The sequence below is a fragment of the Betta splendens genome, chromosome 2 (genome assembly GCF_900634795.4).
Source record: "Betta splendens chromosome 2, fBetSpl5.4, whole genome shotgun sequence".
NCBI classification, from domain to species: domain Eukaryota; kingdom Metazoa; phylum Chordata; class Actinopteri; order Anabantiformes; family Osphronemidae; genus Betta; species Betta splendens.
The window spans coordinates 1,467,695-1,484,556 of NC_040882.2; the positions used below are offsets into that span (position 1 = coordinate 1,467,695).

The 16,862-nt window shown below is 41.9% G+C and overlaps 1 protein-coding gene across 1 annotated transcript; it reads left to right on the plus strand.

Moving 5' to 3' along the window:
- Positions 1-2,118: 2,118 nt before the first annotated feature.
- Positions 2,119-16,288, plus strand: adgrg7.1 (adhesion G protein-coupled receptor G7, tandem duplicate 1). The gene is made up of 16 exons (XM_029143102.2): positions 2,119-2,238; positions 3,422-5,587; positions 5,787-5,891; positions 5,990-6,099; positions 6,241-6,381; positions 6,509-6,597; positions 10,547-10,695; positions 11,049-11,156; positions 11,260-11,453; positions 12,882-13,034; positions 13,181-13,293; positions 13,769-14,118; positions 14,185-14,266; positions 14,837-14,992; positions 15,162-15,318; positions 15,410-16,288. The coding sequence occupies exons 1-16, from the start codon at positions 2,211-2,213 to the stop codon at positions 15,617-15,619; spliced, it is 4,311 nt and encodes a 1,436-aa protein (XP_028998935.1). The 5' UTR covers positions 2,119-2,210; the 3' UTR covers positions 15,620-16,288.
- The last annotated feature ends 574 nt before the right edge of the window (positions 16,289-16,862 follow it).

Here is a 16,862-nt window from a genome sequence, read left to right on the forward strand (position 1 = left end):
TTACAGGTTGAGTCACAAGTACAGAGTTTAATTAGTTATTTAATGTTTGTGTTGAACTACAGAACAGAAGCAATGTTCAAGATTCAATTTTTTTTTAATTCACATTTTTTTAACCGTTTGTTTAAACCAAATTAGGAAACATTGAGGTGCCAGGTACAAAAAAGTAACAAAAATTAAATCAAAAGTAACGCAACTCTAAATACAGTGTCTTGATACTGTTTTACCCACTTCCGGGTTTTATTTGGTCCTGTTCTCATCTACTATGTTTCATATTGTCACAAGTTTGTTCCAGCTGCAGCCCATTTGTAATTGGGTTCATCATGTTGACTAGTGTTTAATTGTGTCTTTAAGCCTTAGTTTCTGTCCAGTTCTTGGTTTGTTCATTGTTGTACATGCACAGTACCCTGCAGTTTGCTTATCGACCAGGCATTGGAGTACTGTAGATGATCATCTACCTGCAGCATCGGGCCCTATCTCACCTGGAAGCTCTGTGAGAGTCATGTTTTTTGATCTCTCTAGTGCTTTCAACACCATCCAGCCATCACTGCTGAGGAGCACGGCTGGAGCTGGCAGGCATGGACCAACATCTGGCTGCGTGGACCACAGTTTGTGAGGCTGCGGGCACCTCAGGGGACGGTGCTCTCCCCTTTCCTGCTCACACTGTACACGTCAGACTTTAAGTACAACTCCCACCACTGTCACCTACAGAAGATTTCCGATTACACCATTGACCACAGTTGTTGGCTGTATATCAGGGGGGATGAGCTGGAGTACGAGGCGGTGGTCTCTGACTTTGTGCGCTGGTGTGAAGTTTGCCCTCACCTCACCTCAAACTCACAAAAAAACATAAAGTAGAACTTATCTTATCTTATTAAGCAGGCCAGATAGTGCTTGGCCCTATATCAGCCACCAAAGGGCATAATTAGCAAATGTTCTGTTTGTGAGAAGCAGGCTCTGAGGAAATTCAGACCAATCTCTACATCATCATTAAGCACCACAGTCCCTCAGCTGGATCTGGTCTTGTCACTGTACAGTTCACACCAGGAATTCCATGTAGAACATAACCTGCAACAAAGAGTACAACATTTTTTAACACACAACCACTATGATGATGGAGGATGTTACGGGATGAATGGTGAGGAGGCGCTATCCCAGCTAACTTTGGGCGAGAGGCAGGGTACACCCTGAACACATCACCATTCCAGTGCAGGGTGAGGCAAAAACAGACCAATAACGAGAGCAAGACAACCAAGTCCATCCATCCATCCACTCATTCCCTAATGTGGGGTCACGGGGGTGCTGGAGCCTAACCCAGCTGGCTATGAGAAAGAGGCAGGGTACACCCTGGACGGGTCGCCAGTCCATCACAGGGCAACACATAGACAGACAACCATTCACACACACACTCACACCTACGGGCAATGTAGAGAGTCCAATCAACCTAATGCACGTCTTTGGACTGTGAGAGGAAGCCGGAGAACCCGGAGAGAACCCACGCAAACACAAGTAGAACGTGCAAACTCCACACAGAAAGGCACCAGGGCCGCCTCCGGGAATCAAACCCTGAACCTTCTTGCTGTGAGGCAATGGTGCTACCACACCACCGTGCCGCCCCAACAACCAAGTCATCTTACATAACTAAAAAATCTCCAGGGTAAAATGCAACCTGAGACTGACAGGGACCATGCTGGTGGCATATGGAGGAGCGAGAATCAGTCCAGCTGGCTGCATCTGTTATAATTCAATAGAAATAGAATAAATATAACATGTAACAAGTTTAAGTGCTGTTGTGTTTTGTCTCCAGACAATCCGTGTTTATTATAAAAATAACAATTAATCATGATCATTTTCCTGGACATGTGTAACATTTCGATATGTAATGTTACATGTTACAAACACAACATAACACTAAGAAACATAATGTGTGTAAAATCATTTATAACAATGTTTATGTACTGACAGATCTAGGAAGTTGGTTTTTGCACTGACTCGGTAGTAGGACACAAGAAATACCTTGGCACCTCAAGATTACACACAGTGAACTTTGAGCTTTTGATTTTATGATTTCATTGTGCAGCTCTTTATGGTCTTTGTAGCTGAACATTTTCACTCAATAATGTGACGTTGAAGGAAACACTATAACATCATGTGGTCACTGAAGTGAAGACAAACACCGACGTTTGTGATCTGCAGCTACTGTACCAGTCAATATGCATGTTTGGATTTTATTCATTTTGGGTAAGTGAAATTTATATTGTGATTTTAGTTTAGGGCACTGACACCATGTCAGTTATGATTTTACTTTCACATTATATTAACAATGCTTAACATTTCTTGACCACAAAATGTGTGTTTTAAAAGTAGATGCGTAATCACTACATGATTAATGCTAAAATGTTAAATTTGAATAGTCTAGATAATTTTCAAATAATAATTTGTATAAAAACTTTGATGGTTCTTTGATGATTTTTCATGTAGGATCATCATGACGTTAAAATAGGACCATGGAATTTGATCTTCCAACCTTGATAGGTGCTAGTTATTGTTTTGTGTCCAACCTCAGGTTTACTTCTGGTTGGACCTTTGTTTGTTCACTGGTAAAAGGTGCTTACAATCCCAGGTCATCCAAGTCATTCTGTCACTTCGCTGTCGCTGTGAAGAGTAAAGAGGGTGTCTAGAAAGTCGAAAGTGTTGGAGTCTTGCACTGCAGTGTCAAGTAGAGGAGGAAGTCATGATCAAAGATATTGAAATAGAAAGTGTCAAATTGAGATTGAGTCAACATGCTGGTGTGATCCCTGTGCCTGGGTCCCAGGTGTCTTAGCTTCTGCTTGAAATGGAACACTACCTCGAGGTGTTCTATGGCAAAGGCCTCATATTGCTGTTTATCAAGCAGCTTTGGGTCCGGATGAGAGACTAATAGTTCATGGCTCCTGTCAACGTAATAAATAAAGGCCAAGCAGGAATCTATGTGAAAGTAAATCCAAGATCAATAGAAAACAATGTATAATCTGGCTTGGAGTGAATGGTGTATGCACGTGCATGTATGACAGGTGTGCGTGTGTGTGTGTGTGTGTGTGTGTGTGTGTGTGTGTGTGTGTGTGTGTGTGTGTGTGTGTGAGTGACTGAAAATGTGAGTGGATAATAATTAGTGGTGAGTATTTATGGTATATCATATATATATGCATATCAGTGTGCATTACCGGAAGCTGGGTGTGTTATTACTCCATGAATAAGGCTGTAGAACTCACAGAAGCTTTGTTAATAAAAATGTCAATGTACCCACTGAGATGGTGCTGTTTTCCTGCAGTTCAGGGCACTAGTTTATAGTAAGCTCATGTTTGTAGCTTTACTACTGTCAAACAAATTATTGTAATATTGTTTAACTTGTATAACTAATATTGTATAACTTCTTTCTTTCCAGCTGCATCCTTAACACCAGAAGGACAATCCACAACAGGCTCCTCCTCACCCCACATGTCTGACCCAGGCCGCATGACTGGCTCTTTAGTCACTACTACTATTTCTAATACTACTACGTTTAGTGCTACTACTGTTCCTGTGCCTACAGTGCCTAATGTTCCACTTAATATTAATGATCAAGCTAGAGAACAAACCTATATTATTTACTACCCTGACACCTCTACCAGTGATCTAATCAACACCTCTATGGAAAGTACTTCAGAAAACACTAATCTATTACCCACTACTGCAAATCCAGAATATACTGAACTAATCACTACCTTAGGTACTATCATTACCACAGAGGGTTCTACTCTATCTGACACCTTGCAAAGTACTACTGAACCCCTGGAAACAACTAATTCAACCACTGTCCAAAAGGTTACTACTGGAACTTCAGAAAGCATTAATCCAACCAGTGTACCAAAAAGTACTACTGTACCACCAGAAAGTAGTACTGAACCACCAGAAAGTACTTCTGTACCAACAGAAAATACTAATATACCACCAGGAAGTACCATTACAACCACTGAACCAGAAACTAATAGTTCAACCAGTATACCAGAAAATACTTCTGTACCACCAGAAAGTAGTACTGAACCACCGGAAAGTACTTCTGTGCCAACAGAAAATACTACTATACCACCAGGAAGTACCATTTCAACCAGTGAACCAGAAACTAATAGTTCAACCAGTGTACCAGACAGTACTACTGTGCCACCAGAAAGTAGTACTGAACCACCAGAAAGTACTTCTGTACCAACAGAAAATACTACTATACCATCAGAAAGTACCAGTTCAACCAGTGAACCAGAAACTAATAGTTCAACCAGTGTACCAGAAAGTACTTCCGTACCACCAGAAAGTAGTACTGAACCACCGGAAAGTACTTCTGTGCCAACAGAAAATACTACTATACCACCAGGAAGTACCATTTCAACCAGGGAACTAGAAACTAATAGTTCAACCAGTGTACCAGACAGTACTACTGTACGACCAGAAAGTAGTACTGAACCACCGGAAAGTACTTCTGTGCCAACAGAAAATACTATTATACCACCAGGAAGTACCATTTCAACCAGTGAACCAGAAACTAATAGTTCAACCAGTGTACCAGACAGTACTACTGTACCACCAGAAAGTAGTACTGAACCACCAGAAAGTACTTATGTGCCAACAGAAAATACTACTATACCATCAGAAAGTACCAGTTCAACCAGTGAGCCAGAAACTAATAGTTCAACCAGTATACCAGAAAGTACTTCCGTACCACCAGAAAGTAGTACTGAACCACCGGAAAGTACTTCTGTGCCAACAGAAAATACTACTATACCACCAGGAAGTACCATTTCAACCAGTGAACCAGAAACTAATAGTTCAACCAGTGTACCATACAGTACTACTGTACCACCAGAAAGTAGTACTGAACCACCAGAAAGTAGTACTGAACCACCAGAAACTACTTATGTACCAACAGAAAATACTACTATACCATCAGAAAGTACCAGTTCAACCAGTGAACCAGAAACTAATAGTTCAACCAGTGTACCAGAAAGTAGTACTGAACCACCGGAAAGTACTTCTGTGCCAACAGAAAATACTACTATACCACCAGGAAGTACCATTTCAACCAGAGAACCAGAAACTAATAGTTCAACCAGTGTACCAGACAGTACTACTGTACCACCAGAAAGTAGTACTGAACCACCGGAAAGTACTTCTGTGCCAACAGAAAATTCTACTATACCACCAGGAAGTACCATTTCAACCAGTGAACCAGAAACTAATAGTTCAACCAGTGTACCAGACAGTACTACTGTACCACCAGAAATTAGTACTGAACCACCGGAAAGTACTTCTGTGCCAACAGAAAATTCTACTATACCACCAGGAAGTACCATTTCAACCAGTGAACCAGAAACTAATAGTTCAACAAGTGTACCAGAAAGTACTACTGTACCACCAGAAAGTACTACTGTGATGATTCCTACATCTGTTGAATCTACAACTGGACCTAGCACTGCTACCACCACTACTGCCCCCCCTCTTCTGTGTTTGAATGGTGGGGTACTATTGAACGGTGTATGTGTCTGTCCGGATGAGTGGACAGGCAACACATGCTCAGTGGGTAAGTCAGGTTTAATGGATTCACAGTTAAATGACTCAGTTCACTTCACAAGCTAATCCAGAGTCAAACACATTAAACACTCCACCCATCAGGACAAGTGTGGATTTTTATTTAATAGTGTAAATGAGATAAATTCCGTGTTTATTTATTGCATTGAGTCTTCTCGTTTTTATTTAATCTTCAGTAAATCTCATTTTAGAAAATTTCTGCAACGCTGAAGTTCTGGAAACATTCAGATTCCCGAGTACACCAGTTGGATGGTTTGCTTATTCTATAGAAGTCTGCCCAGTGGGAACAATTAGTGGTAAGTCTGAACAGCACCTCAACACACAGCTGTCAAACACACTCATGAACTGTACACTACCATCAGCTGATCTATGGAACTTCTGTTTCTGTTCCAAGCTGGCAAACCAAAGGCTACAACAAGATGTTCCAACCAGACTGGGTCACCAGGTTTTCATCAACCCCACATCCTCCAGTGTGATCAGACACTCAACGACATTCAAAAAAATGTAGGAAATGTTCTGCCTTTAAACTGACCATGTCAAAAACAACTGTTCCACCAGCTATGATGAGCTGAGTCGTGATTCTGGTAGGTGCCATCAGATTCAGCTGCTGAAGATGAAGCTAAAAACTCTAATTTTCTCTTTCAGCTCACCCATGTAGTGGATTTGGAAACACTGGCAGCCAGCACTCAGATTCTGACATCCAACCCTAAAGAGCTGACGTCTGAAAATGTTACAACAGCAGCTGAGATTGTCAACACACTGCTGTTGACTTCTAACACCACACAGGTACAAAGACATGGAGGAAACAATGTAGATCAGACCTGGACCACCAAGTGCTTAAAAGTACAAGTACAAAGTTTCAATGTAGAAAAGTTGTAAGAGTGGTCGTTTACTGTGTCTTTATGTTTTGCAGGGGGTCAGGGTGGCAGCAATAGCTACCGTGAGTCAGCTGCTAAATGCAAGTGTGTCAGACAACACAGAGGAAAGCACTGCTACTCTGAGGTATGAGCTTTAACTTTAGCCTTATCTGAACATTCATACATGTTGGTGCAGTCTGAGACATCAATGGCCCTATTTCTCCTCTCCGAGGGCAGCAAGGGACTCTTTGGAAACAAAGAAGAGACTAACACTATACAGTTTATTTTATTTATTCATTATAATGATGTAGTTTGTGGCCATGGTTGGCCAACCATGGCTTTAGACTTGGAAGTTCCATGACCAGCTTGAAAACCACATGGTTCCTCCTAAGTATCGGCCAAATTCTCCTCTCCAGTACCCTGGCATAGACTTTCCCAGGGAGGCTAAGCAGTGTGATCCCCTTATAGTTGAAACACAATTGCCTGCCCCCCTTTTAATAAAAGGGACAACCGCCAGTTATCCAGTCCAGAGGAACTGTCCCCATCAACCACGTAATGTGGCAGAGGCGTGTCACTTAAGACAGCCCTACAACATCCAGAGACTTGAGGTACTTAGGGCAGATCTCATCCACCCCCACTGCCCTGCCACTGAGGAGCTTGCGAACTACCTCGGTAGGTCCTCAAGTGCTCCTTCCACTGTCTGATAACATCCTCAGTTGAGGTCAACAGCTTCCCACCTTTACTGAAAACAGATTTGGTGAAGAGCTGCTTCCTCCCCCTGAGGTGTAAAACGGTTTGCTAGGTAATCCAGACATGATAGGACTCTTTCTTCAGCTTGATGGCATTCCTGACCTCCGGCATCCACCACCGTGGGCGTTGAAATTCCCCAGAATAACGATGGGATCCCCAGTTGGAGTGCTTTCCAACACTCCCTCCAGAGACCCCAAGAAGGCCGGGTACTTCACACTACTGTTCGGCTTGCAAGCACAAATGACAGTGAGTGACCTATCCCAGACCCAAAGATGCAGGAAAGCGACCTTCTTGTCTACTGGGATAAACTCCAACACTTGGTGGCTAAGCTGGGAGGCTATGAGCAAGGTCACACGATCCTGCCATCTCCAACTGTGGGAAATTTCAGAGTTTTGGTGGACCAATGAGCCGGCCACAGATTTTCCAATCTTCTGATAAAGCAGGGCACCACCAAGTCAATCAACTTTGTGCAATGCGCTGAGTTGATTAGCTCCATGTTCAATTCAATTCAATTCGATTTTATTTATATAGCGCCAAATCACAACAAAGTTATCTCAAGGTACGTTAAAAAGTAAGGTTTAAGACATCACACAACTAAACCCAACAAATCCCACATACAGCAAGCATTTAATTTGACAGCAACAGTGGAGAGGAAAAACTCCCTCTCTAACGAGGAAGAAACCTCCAGCAGAACCAGGCTGTATGTGGGCGGCCATCTGCCTCGACCAGTTGGGGTGAGGGGATAGAGAGAGAGAAAAGCACAGCAACAACAACAAGCAACAACAAGCAACAACAGAGCACAGGCAGGACGGTTGGACCAGGGACTGGATATAGGCAGGGTGGTTGGTTCCACACCTGCCCATCACAGACACCAAACTTTGAGTCCAATGATACCTGTAGGTGAGGACAGAGTGGAGGAGAGAGAGAGAGAGAAAGCGAGAGAGAGAGAGAGAGAGAGAGAGAGAGAGAGAGAGAGAGAGAGAGGGGGAGACCGGGAGAGAAGCACAACTACTGGAGAGAAAGAGACAAGGTTAGTTGAACATAGAACAACGATGGGAGATTATTGGACAGAAGAGGTACAGTAGAAGGAAACAGAGGAGCAGAGGAGTGTATAAATTAAGTCCCCCAGCAGTCTATGTCTATTGCAGCTTAACTAAGAGATGGTTCCTGTAACTAACAATCATTGCTTGTGACCTGAACCATCTCTAACTTTAAGCTTTATCAAAAAGGAAGGTTTTAAGCTTAATCTTAAAGGTGGAGAGTGTGTCAGCTTCTCGAACCTGAACAGGGAGCTGGTTCCAGAGGATATGAGCTTGGTAGCTAAAAGCTCTGCCTCCCGTTCTACATTTAAAGACTCTAGGAACCACAAGTAGACCAGCGCTCTGAGAACGAAGCATTCTGCCGGGAGCATAAGGAACTATGAGGTCTTTAAGATAAGAAGGAGCTTTATCATTGAGTACTTTGTAGGTGAGTAGGAGAATTTTAAATTCTATCCTACATTTTACCAGTAGCCAGTGCAGAGAAGCTAATGTAGGGGAAATGTGATCTTTCTTTCTAAGTCCTGTCAGAACTCTGGCTGCAGCATTTTGAATAAGCTGTAGGCTTTTTAAGGAGCTGTTAGGATATCCTATGAGTAAGCAGTTACAGAAGTCCAGCCTAGAGGTAACAAATGCATGGATCAGTTTCTCTGCATCGCTCTGAGAGAGGATGCTTCTGTTTTTCGCTATATTTCTAAGATGGAAGTAGGCGGTTCTGGAGATTTGTTTAATGTATCATGCAAAAGAGAGATCCTGTCACCAAGGTTCCTCACAGTAGAATCTGAACTAATGTTTTGCCATCCAGGGTGGCTATCTGACTCAATTGTGTCTCTTTTTAGGCCCAACAATAAGAATTTCAGTTTTATCTGAATTTAGTTGAAGGAAGTTTTGGGAAATCCAGGAATTGATGTCTTTTAAACAACCCTGAATTTTGACTAGTTAATCTTTGTCATTTGGTTCCAAGGACATATATAGCTAAGTATCATCTGCGTAACAATGAAAATTAATAGAATGCTTTCTAATAATCTCACCTAGAGGAGACATGTATAGGCTAAACAAAATTGGACCAAGCACAGAACCCCGTGGTACTCCAAAGCTAATACTTGTGCATGTGAAGAATTTCTCATTAACATGAAAAAACTGGAATCTGTTCAACAAATAGGATTTAAACCATCCAAATGCTGTTCCTTTAATCCTGATTCTATGTTCTAGTGTCTGTAATAGAATGTTATGATCAATTGTATATATCATTAGTGACTCTAACCAGAGCTGTTTCTGTGCTATGATGTTTTCTAAATCCTGACTGAAAATCTTCGTACAGGTTATTCCCACTCTGGTGGTCAGATAATTGTTCAAAATTGTTATTACAGAACAGCAGATTTTCATAAAGGACAGAGATACTGCAAGCAAAACGTAGCACTGGAGAGCAGAGAAAAAACCCGTTTGTACTCCTCAAGAGGCGGAAGTACCTCTCTTAGTCTGGTCTGTCACCCAAGATCTGTTTGTCATGGGAGATCTTACCAGGGACATTTAGCCCCTGACAACATAGCTCCCGGGAACCTTCAGGCACACGAACTCCTAAAGTCACAAGGAGCTTCAGAGGACGTTTTCTCAGCTACAGTAGCAGATATGCTGTTGGGCTTCCCTGTGGCAGAATCACTGCCCCATGTGAGGTCCTCTGTCAAGGTTTAACCCTGTGGCTCTCTCTAATTCCATCACAACAGGTCTGTCTGGACCTTATGATGTATTTAAAAGAAGAAAGGCACAGCAATTATGTATTCAGAGTTCAGGTACACACTTGTGCTATCCTCAGATTTCAAGGCTGCCTGACTGGCTCTAATTACCACATGGACCTATGGCAACTTGAGGTGGGAAAGCAGTTTGTGTGCAGTATACACATGCTCCACTGATTCATCTCCCCTGCCTGCTCCCATTTATTGTACATTTTAAAGGAAGTCGTGGACATGGTTAGCAACTGTTAATAATTGGAGCTTTGCTTTTTATATGTATTTTAATATTATTAGACATTGTAATGTAGAGCCATTCAAATAATAGGTCATTAAAATGTGATTCCATTTAGGATTTCTACTGAATTGTCTCATACAGACATGATGGTGAGACTAATATCCTTGTCCCATGTCCCATGTGTCTATTCTATGGCTGAATAATTGGTTGTCAATACTTTGTTGCCGCAAACTTCCTCAGACAGCACAGATGTACATGTTTGATTCTCACATTTAAATGTATGTTACAGCATCAGATCTTATACAATAAAATATGTTTGGTGCCATGTCTGTACTCCTTCAGCCTGACCAAGACCCTGGACCAACTCTCTGTGAACCTCAGCTCGACTCTCAACACATCTCAGTCTCAGATTGTTCAACCAAACCTGGTGGTCCAGTCGGTCCACATCAAACATGCTGACACTGAGGGTGTCCAGTTCTCATCCCTCATAGGTGAGATAACGTTCTTCTCACCTTGGGAAGCGCAAATACATAAACACAAGATCAGGCCAACAACAATGTTGTGCTTTCATTTTCATTGTCAATTTATGCAATTTACCTAAAAGTCTTGAGTCAGCACAAAGTGTATCTTTACTGCTGCTTAGACACAATATCTTAAGGTGTTTTTATGGGTTTAAGACTGGAAAAGTCTGTCTTTATTGTCTCACTCAGTGTTTTGTCTTTATTCTTGTTGTTTCAAGTCGTCATTTAAAGGCTCTGTCTACACTGCTTCTTGTGTGTGTTACTGTTAACATAGCCCAAAGCAAATTATAATAAAACACTGAACTATTGTTTGGTGTTTTAAGGTTTGTCTGGTAATTTTGTGGCCAATCGGATTCATCTGAACACTAACACATCTACAGCGGTAAATGGAGACACAGCTGATGCCTTAATATATGTACGATTCCCTACAGGTATGTATGATCGGGTATCACTGCTCTACTTATTTGAATTTGTTCAGCACCTAATAAAAGGTTTTAGATTACATCCTGTAATAATCCTGTGTGTTATGAACAGCATTGCTGGGTGTCGGTGCGCATCAGAAATCCTCAGATGTGTCTCTGGGCTTCGTGCTCTACCAGAATGATCATTTCTTCAAGTCAAGGCTCTACAGGAGGCGGCGGGCGACTATCCGGGTCCTGTCCGGCAGCATTAGAGGTCAGGACAGCGGTGTGGTGCCGCAACATGTGGAGATGCTGTTCAGACCAAGAGTAAGAAAAACAAAAATAACTTTACAGAATATTTAATGGCAGAAGCTTCACTAGTTTAGTTTCTGGTGTCTCCTCTCTATCATCTCAGGAGACAGAAAGCACATGATGTGCTGTAGTCATTGTAGGTTCTGTTACAGTTGGACCTCTGGTCCATGTTCATCGATAGCAGCTCAGTTTTGTTGGTTGGTTCATGTTCATTGTTAGCAGCTCATTTTTTTTGGTTTATGTTTATTGTTAGCAGCTCGGATGGTCCATTGGTTGGTTGGTGTTACGTCCTCTCATTGGTTATTCTGTGTTGTTGTCACTCACGTTCTGCACTGTTTGCAAATGTGTACTTTGTTTATTATTTATTGGTTTACTAGTAGCTAGATTAGTTTGTGAGCTTTGATTTTTGGACCTTTCCCAGTATCATTGTTTCTTGTAACACATTAATCATTTATTACGTGTATGTCAAGTCTGTGCAGTTGGGTCCAATCTCTCCTGTTAGTTCTGTAAGAGGTTTGGCTCTAGTTAGTGAGTTTGTCAGCTGTAACGTAACAGGTTCCAGCCACAGCTGGACCCAACAGGAACCCTGTAAGTCAGTCATAGTGGAAACTCGGCTGAAGTTTGCATACACTAAAGGTCAAAGGTTTGGACTAACCTTCTCTAAGTTTTTACATTGTAGATTCTTCCTGGAGGCATCAAAAATATGAATAAATGCATATGAATGAAATAGAGAAGAACAAAGTGTAAAATAACCCAAGCATGTTTTATATTGTAGATAGAATATTTGCTTTGATTCCTGTTTTGCTCACTCTTCATTCTCTCCATGAGCTTCACGAGTTTGTGTCATCCTTAAATGGTTTCACTTCAGGAGCACAAGTCGAAAACATGCCACCTTGAAAATCCATAACCTAAAAGAAAGACACAATTAGTATATAAGTCGTAACTTACAGTAACAAGTTTTCTCTCTAAACAGCAGAATCTGTCTTCTGATGAGACCTCAGCATAATTCAGAATTTAATCCTATGTCCAAAGTGTCCATGTGTTGTTGTTTGATTAGCCACCAGGCTGGTGTGTGAAGGCTTAATACAAATAAACAGGCAGAACCCAGATTGTTGATATTAATGTTTTATTACTAAGTGTGAGTATAAAGAGATTATAAATTATTTATCTTGGTTAAACACTCACAAGTGGACTTTGCTCTGTGTGTAGTACAGTAGCAGTGTACTGTAGAGGGGATGAAGGTGCACCATGCAGAGGTGGAACAGTCTAACTCAGAGAATACCAACAAGATATATTAAATGTTCTGCAAACATAAACATTTATGTCACATAATGTTGGTTGTTTTTGTTTTGTCATACTGTTTCTATTTCTGTGTTCACACACATTTGATGCTTTTGAGTATAGTCTTGGTTATTACGCATCTCCTTTGTGTTGGGCTTTCAGATGGTTGAGGGGACGTCTCTGTACGACTTCGCTTGCGTCTTCTGGGACTTCAGTCTTCAGGACTGGAGCACGGCTGGCTGCTATAAAGCCAACACTTCCTATGGAGAACTCAGATGTTTCTGCAACCACACCACCAACTTTGCTGCTCTCTGGGTAAACGCAACAGGTTTAGATCAAGACAAGTACTCTTTTTTTAAACAAGTCATCTGTTAAAGTTGAATTATTCATTTAGCAATAACACGCCAAACAACAAGTTTTTAATGACAAACCTTCTGAATGACAGCAGGTTTTGGTTTCAGTCTTTCAGACAGAATCATGAGTACGCCGAGGCCCTGGGCATCATATCCATTGTTGGACTATCTATTTCTATTGTGGGCCTGGTCATAACAATCATCCACCACATTAACGAGAAGTAAGACTTTCTTACAGGATGTTAGTGCAAGTAGAGATGACAATAGTTGGCATGGAGGTCATCTTCTAACTGCAAGGTTAGCGGTTCAAGCCCATGGTCGATATGTCAAAGTGTCCTTGGGCAACACAATAAAACCCCACGGTGCGCCTGATTTTCAAACGAGCCTGTGCATAAGAGCTGCTGGCATCAGTGTGTGAAAGTGTGAGTGCATGGGTGAATGAGCTACTGTAAAGCACCTTGGACACCCTGAAAGAGTGTATGAAAAAATTGGGACCATTTACCATGTTAAAGCATAAGTACACATTGGAACTTCTAGTCCAACATCTTACAGGCCCCTTTTGGTTAAATAATGAATTTCTTGTCCCTACTCAGGTCTGTCTGTGGCAGCATGTAGCATTTGACAGAATTTAGAAACATTCACAATCAAATAATTAGTTTCCTTAGATTTGACCTCAGACAGTGATCTGTGTTCTAGTTTCCTCAGAAAGCAAAGGAAAAACACAAACTCAAAGATCGCTCTGTTGAGCATCTACGTCAGTCTGTTGGCCTTCATCATCACCTTCCTCTGTGGAGTGGAGAACTCCAGCAGACAGGACGATGCTCCGGTTCAGACCACCAGGCAGACCAACGTTATGCTGGACTCAGATGAACACGTTGAACCGGACCGTGGCTCGTGTTCGGCTGTGGTGGCTCTTCTCCACTTCTTCCTGTTGGCAACCTTCATGTGGAATACGGTGTACGGAACCCAGCTGGTGCTGCTTCTGAGGTCGATGCAACGCAGTGTCCCTACGTACTGGACTAAAGTCAGCATCACTGTGGGATGGGGTGAGTTACAAAGTCATTAACAGCACGGCAGGAGAAGATGACACTAACGTTGTTATTTCCTGTAAGGTGTCCCGGCTGTTGTCATGGCGATCACACTGGGAGTAACCTACAGGGTGGACAATCCTCTGGGATACAGACAGGAAGAGTTGTGGGTTCAAGCACAGCAACACTTAGCGCTTAGCTGCATGTTTGTATTGGTACTAAATGAAAACTTAACTCATTTTCAATGAAGGTTGATTAAAACGATGTCGGGTAATATTTAAGAATGAAAAGACACTAAGATTACTCCATAATATCTATGCGGAAGAGTGATCATTTATTACTGCGGTAAGACACCTTGGGAGATGGTTTGCAGAACTGTAGTTTCTAGCTCCTCTGAACGTAACCCAAAACTGATACAAATACAAAACAAATACACACAGTCAGCAGTACAATCCGCAACTTCATCCAAGAGACACCAGCAGCGGTAGATTCATTGCATCTGGCTGTCTGTTGCCTTTGGGAACCAGGAAGCACTAGTTTTTTATCTGTGAGCCCATGGCAAACAATACGCCAGGTTGTCTTGGCAGAGGAATGAATGATAATTTTTCATTTGCATAGAAATTATGGAGAAATCTGATTGTCCTTTCATTCTTAAATATTACCTAACATTGTTTGGTCACCCCCCCATTGAAAATCTGTGAAGTTCTCCTTTAACTTTTCTTTGATGTTTAACTAGCTGCTGGCTGGCAGCTCTGGATACGACCAAAGAGTTTAACTTCAGCAAACCAATGTTCTGGGCCTTCCTTCTTCCGCTGGGTCTGATCCTGATGTACAATGTCCTCCTGGTAGTCCTCATCTCTTCCACCATATGTAGAGCCGCCAAACTCAGCAGGTGACATGAAACTTGCATAGTCAACACCTAAACATCCTGCCCTCCAGGTCCCACCTGCAGCTGTGAGGCACTAGTGGTAAAAGCCTGCAGCTGAACTAAAGAAAATGGAAAGAGAGAAAAGAAAATGTTTCAGTCACATAGTTTGGTGACAGAGCTTGTTCTCTTGCAGCACAAATCACTGGACCTTAACCAAGAAGTTCTTTACCAGTGTTTCTCTGACTGTGCTCCTGGGTCTGTCCTGGACTCTGGGGTACCTGGTCCTTGTCACAGCAGGACACGCCCACCTGGTCTTTAGCATCTTATTCTGCCTCTGTACAACCACACAGGTAACGACTGGTCATGTTCACAATGTTCTACGACTCTTACCGCTCAGTGTAATTGAGATCAGCTCCATCTTTCTGCCCTTGTGTTCTTTAGGGTTTTCAGATTTTCATCCTGTTCACAGCCAGAACTCGGAGCTTCAGAGCAGCGATGTCTCAGTCTGTGCAGTGCGCCTCCACCATCAATATCCCGCTCCACACCACTACGTACAGCTTTAATAAACACAAGGACATTCCAAGCACAGTTCCAACAGAGTCCTACAGAAACCTGGGAGACGAGCAGAGATTCACAAGCAAAGACCTGTAGGAACGGAATGAAACCACATTAAGAATGTTCTTTGATCCACAAAATGTTAATGTTCATCAATCAGTTCTTTTTTTTTTACTGTTTATTTTTTATTTGTTTTCTGCCCCCTGGTTCAGGAACTGGGGGTCAATCCTGCCTAGGGCACCGAAATGGCTACAGTAGGGCCGGCAGTGCACCTGCTCATTTTTGTTATTATTATTATTGGCCTGGATAAGTTGTGTCATGTAAATTAAAGTTCTCTCTAATGTTTTGTGGTCTTGTTCAATTAATGAACTGCTGCAGACATAGATTTAACATTTGCTGCTCTCACTTTTACTCATCCATTTAGATTTGAGCCTTCACTGAACTAAAACATCTGTTCCATCAAGCAAATACCTGCAGATATATCTCCGAGGTGCTAACTGATCAAGACGCTCACTTGATGGTCTGACTTGGTGTTTCAAGATTTACAGTAATTAGATTGTGTTAATGATTTGTGTGCTTTCAACTACAGAGGTTGTGGTTTGTCAGCAATAAAATTGAGTCTAACACAACGCCACTGTACCACTGGGGGGCGCACATACCACACTGATGTGTCACGCTAAACCCACTGAGCTCAACACACTCATATTCTAGACCAGCCATAATATGGGATATGATAAAGAATAAAATCTGAATAAATCTGATGTGTTCCACTTCCAGACTTTGTGTATTTGTGTGCAATCATTCAGTAAGTGAGTGTTAATCAGCTGGTTGGGTGATGGTGTGGTGACATATTTGTCTCTTTGGCTTGTTATAGGAGCTAAGTTCCTCTACTTCAGCGAGCGCTGGGCTGCAGATTCAATCAACACACCAACACATTCACTGCTTCATAGATTTGTGGGAGGTTGGAGCCGATGCAGAGACATAACGTAGCTCTGCTCAAACTGTTTGTTACTGATTATTACTATCACCAGACAACAAGAGTCCATGGAACAGGGCATGTGCTTTTAAATTTGTAAAAATATAACTACTTTTATTATTTGTTCACATTTACTTTATTTATATTATTTGTTAAATCATATCAAATACCAAACTATTGTTCATGTAAAGATTTTGTCTGTATTATTTATTTAAAATTGCATCTAAATTATGAAGTGTGCTCTTGACCTCTTGGCCAGGTCAACCTTGTAAAAGAGATTTTGATCTCAATGGGTTTTTTATCTGGTTAAATAAAGGTTGAGAAAGGAGATAGGAATCAACCAGGTCTACATCTGAGGGTTCT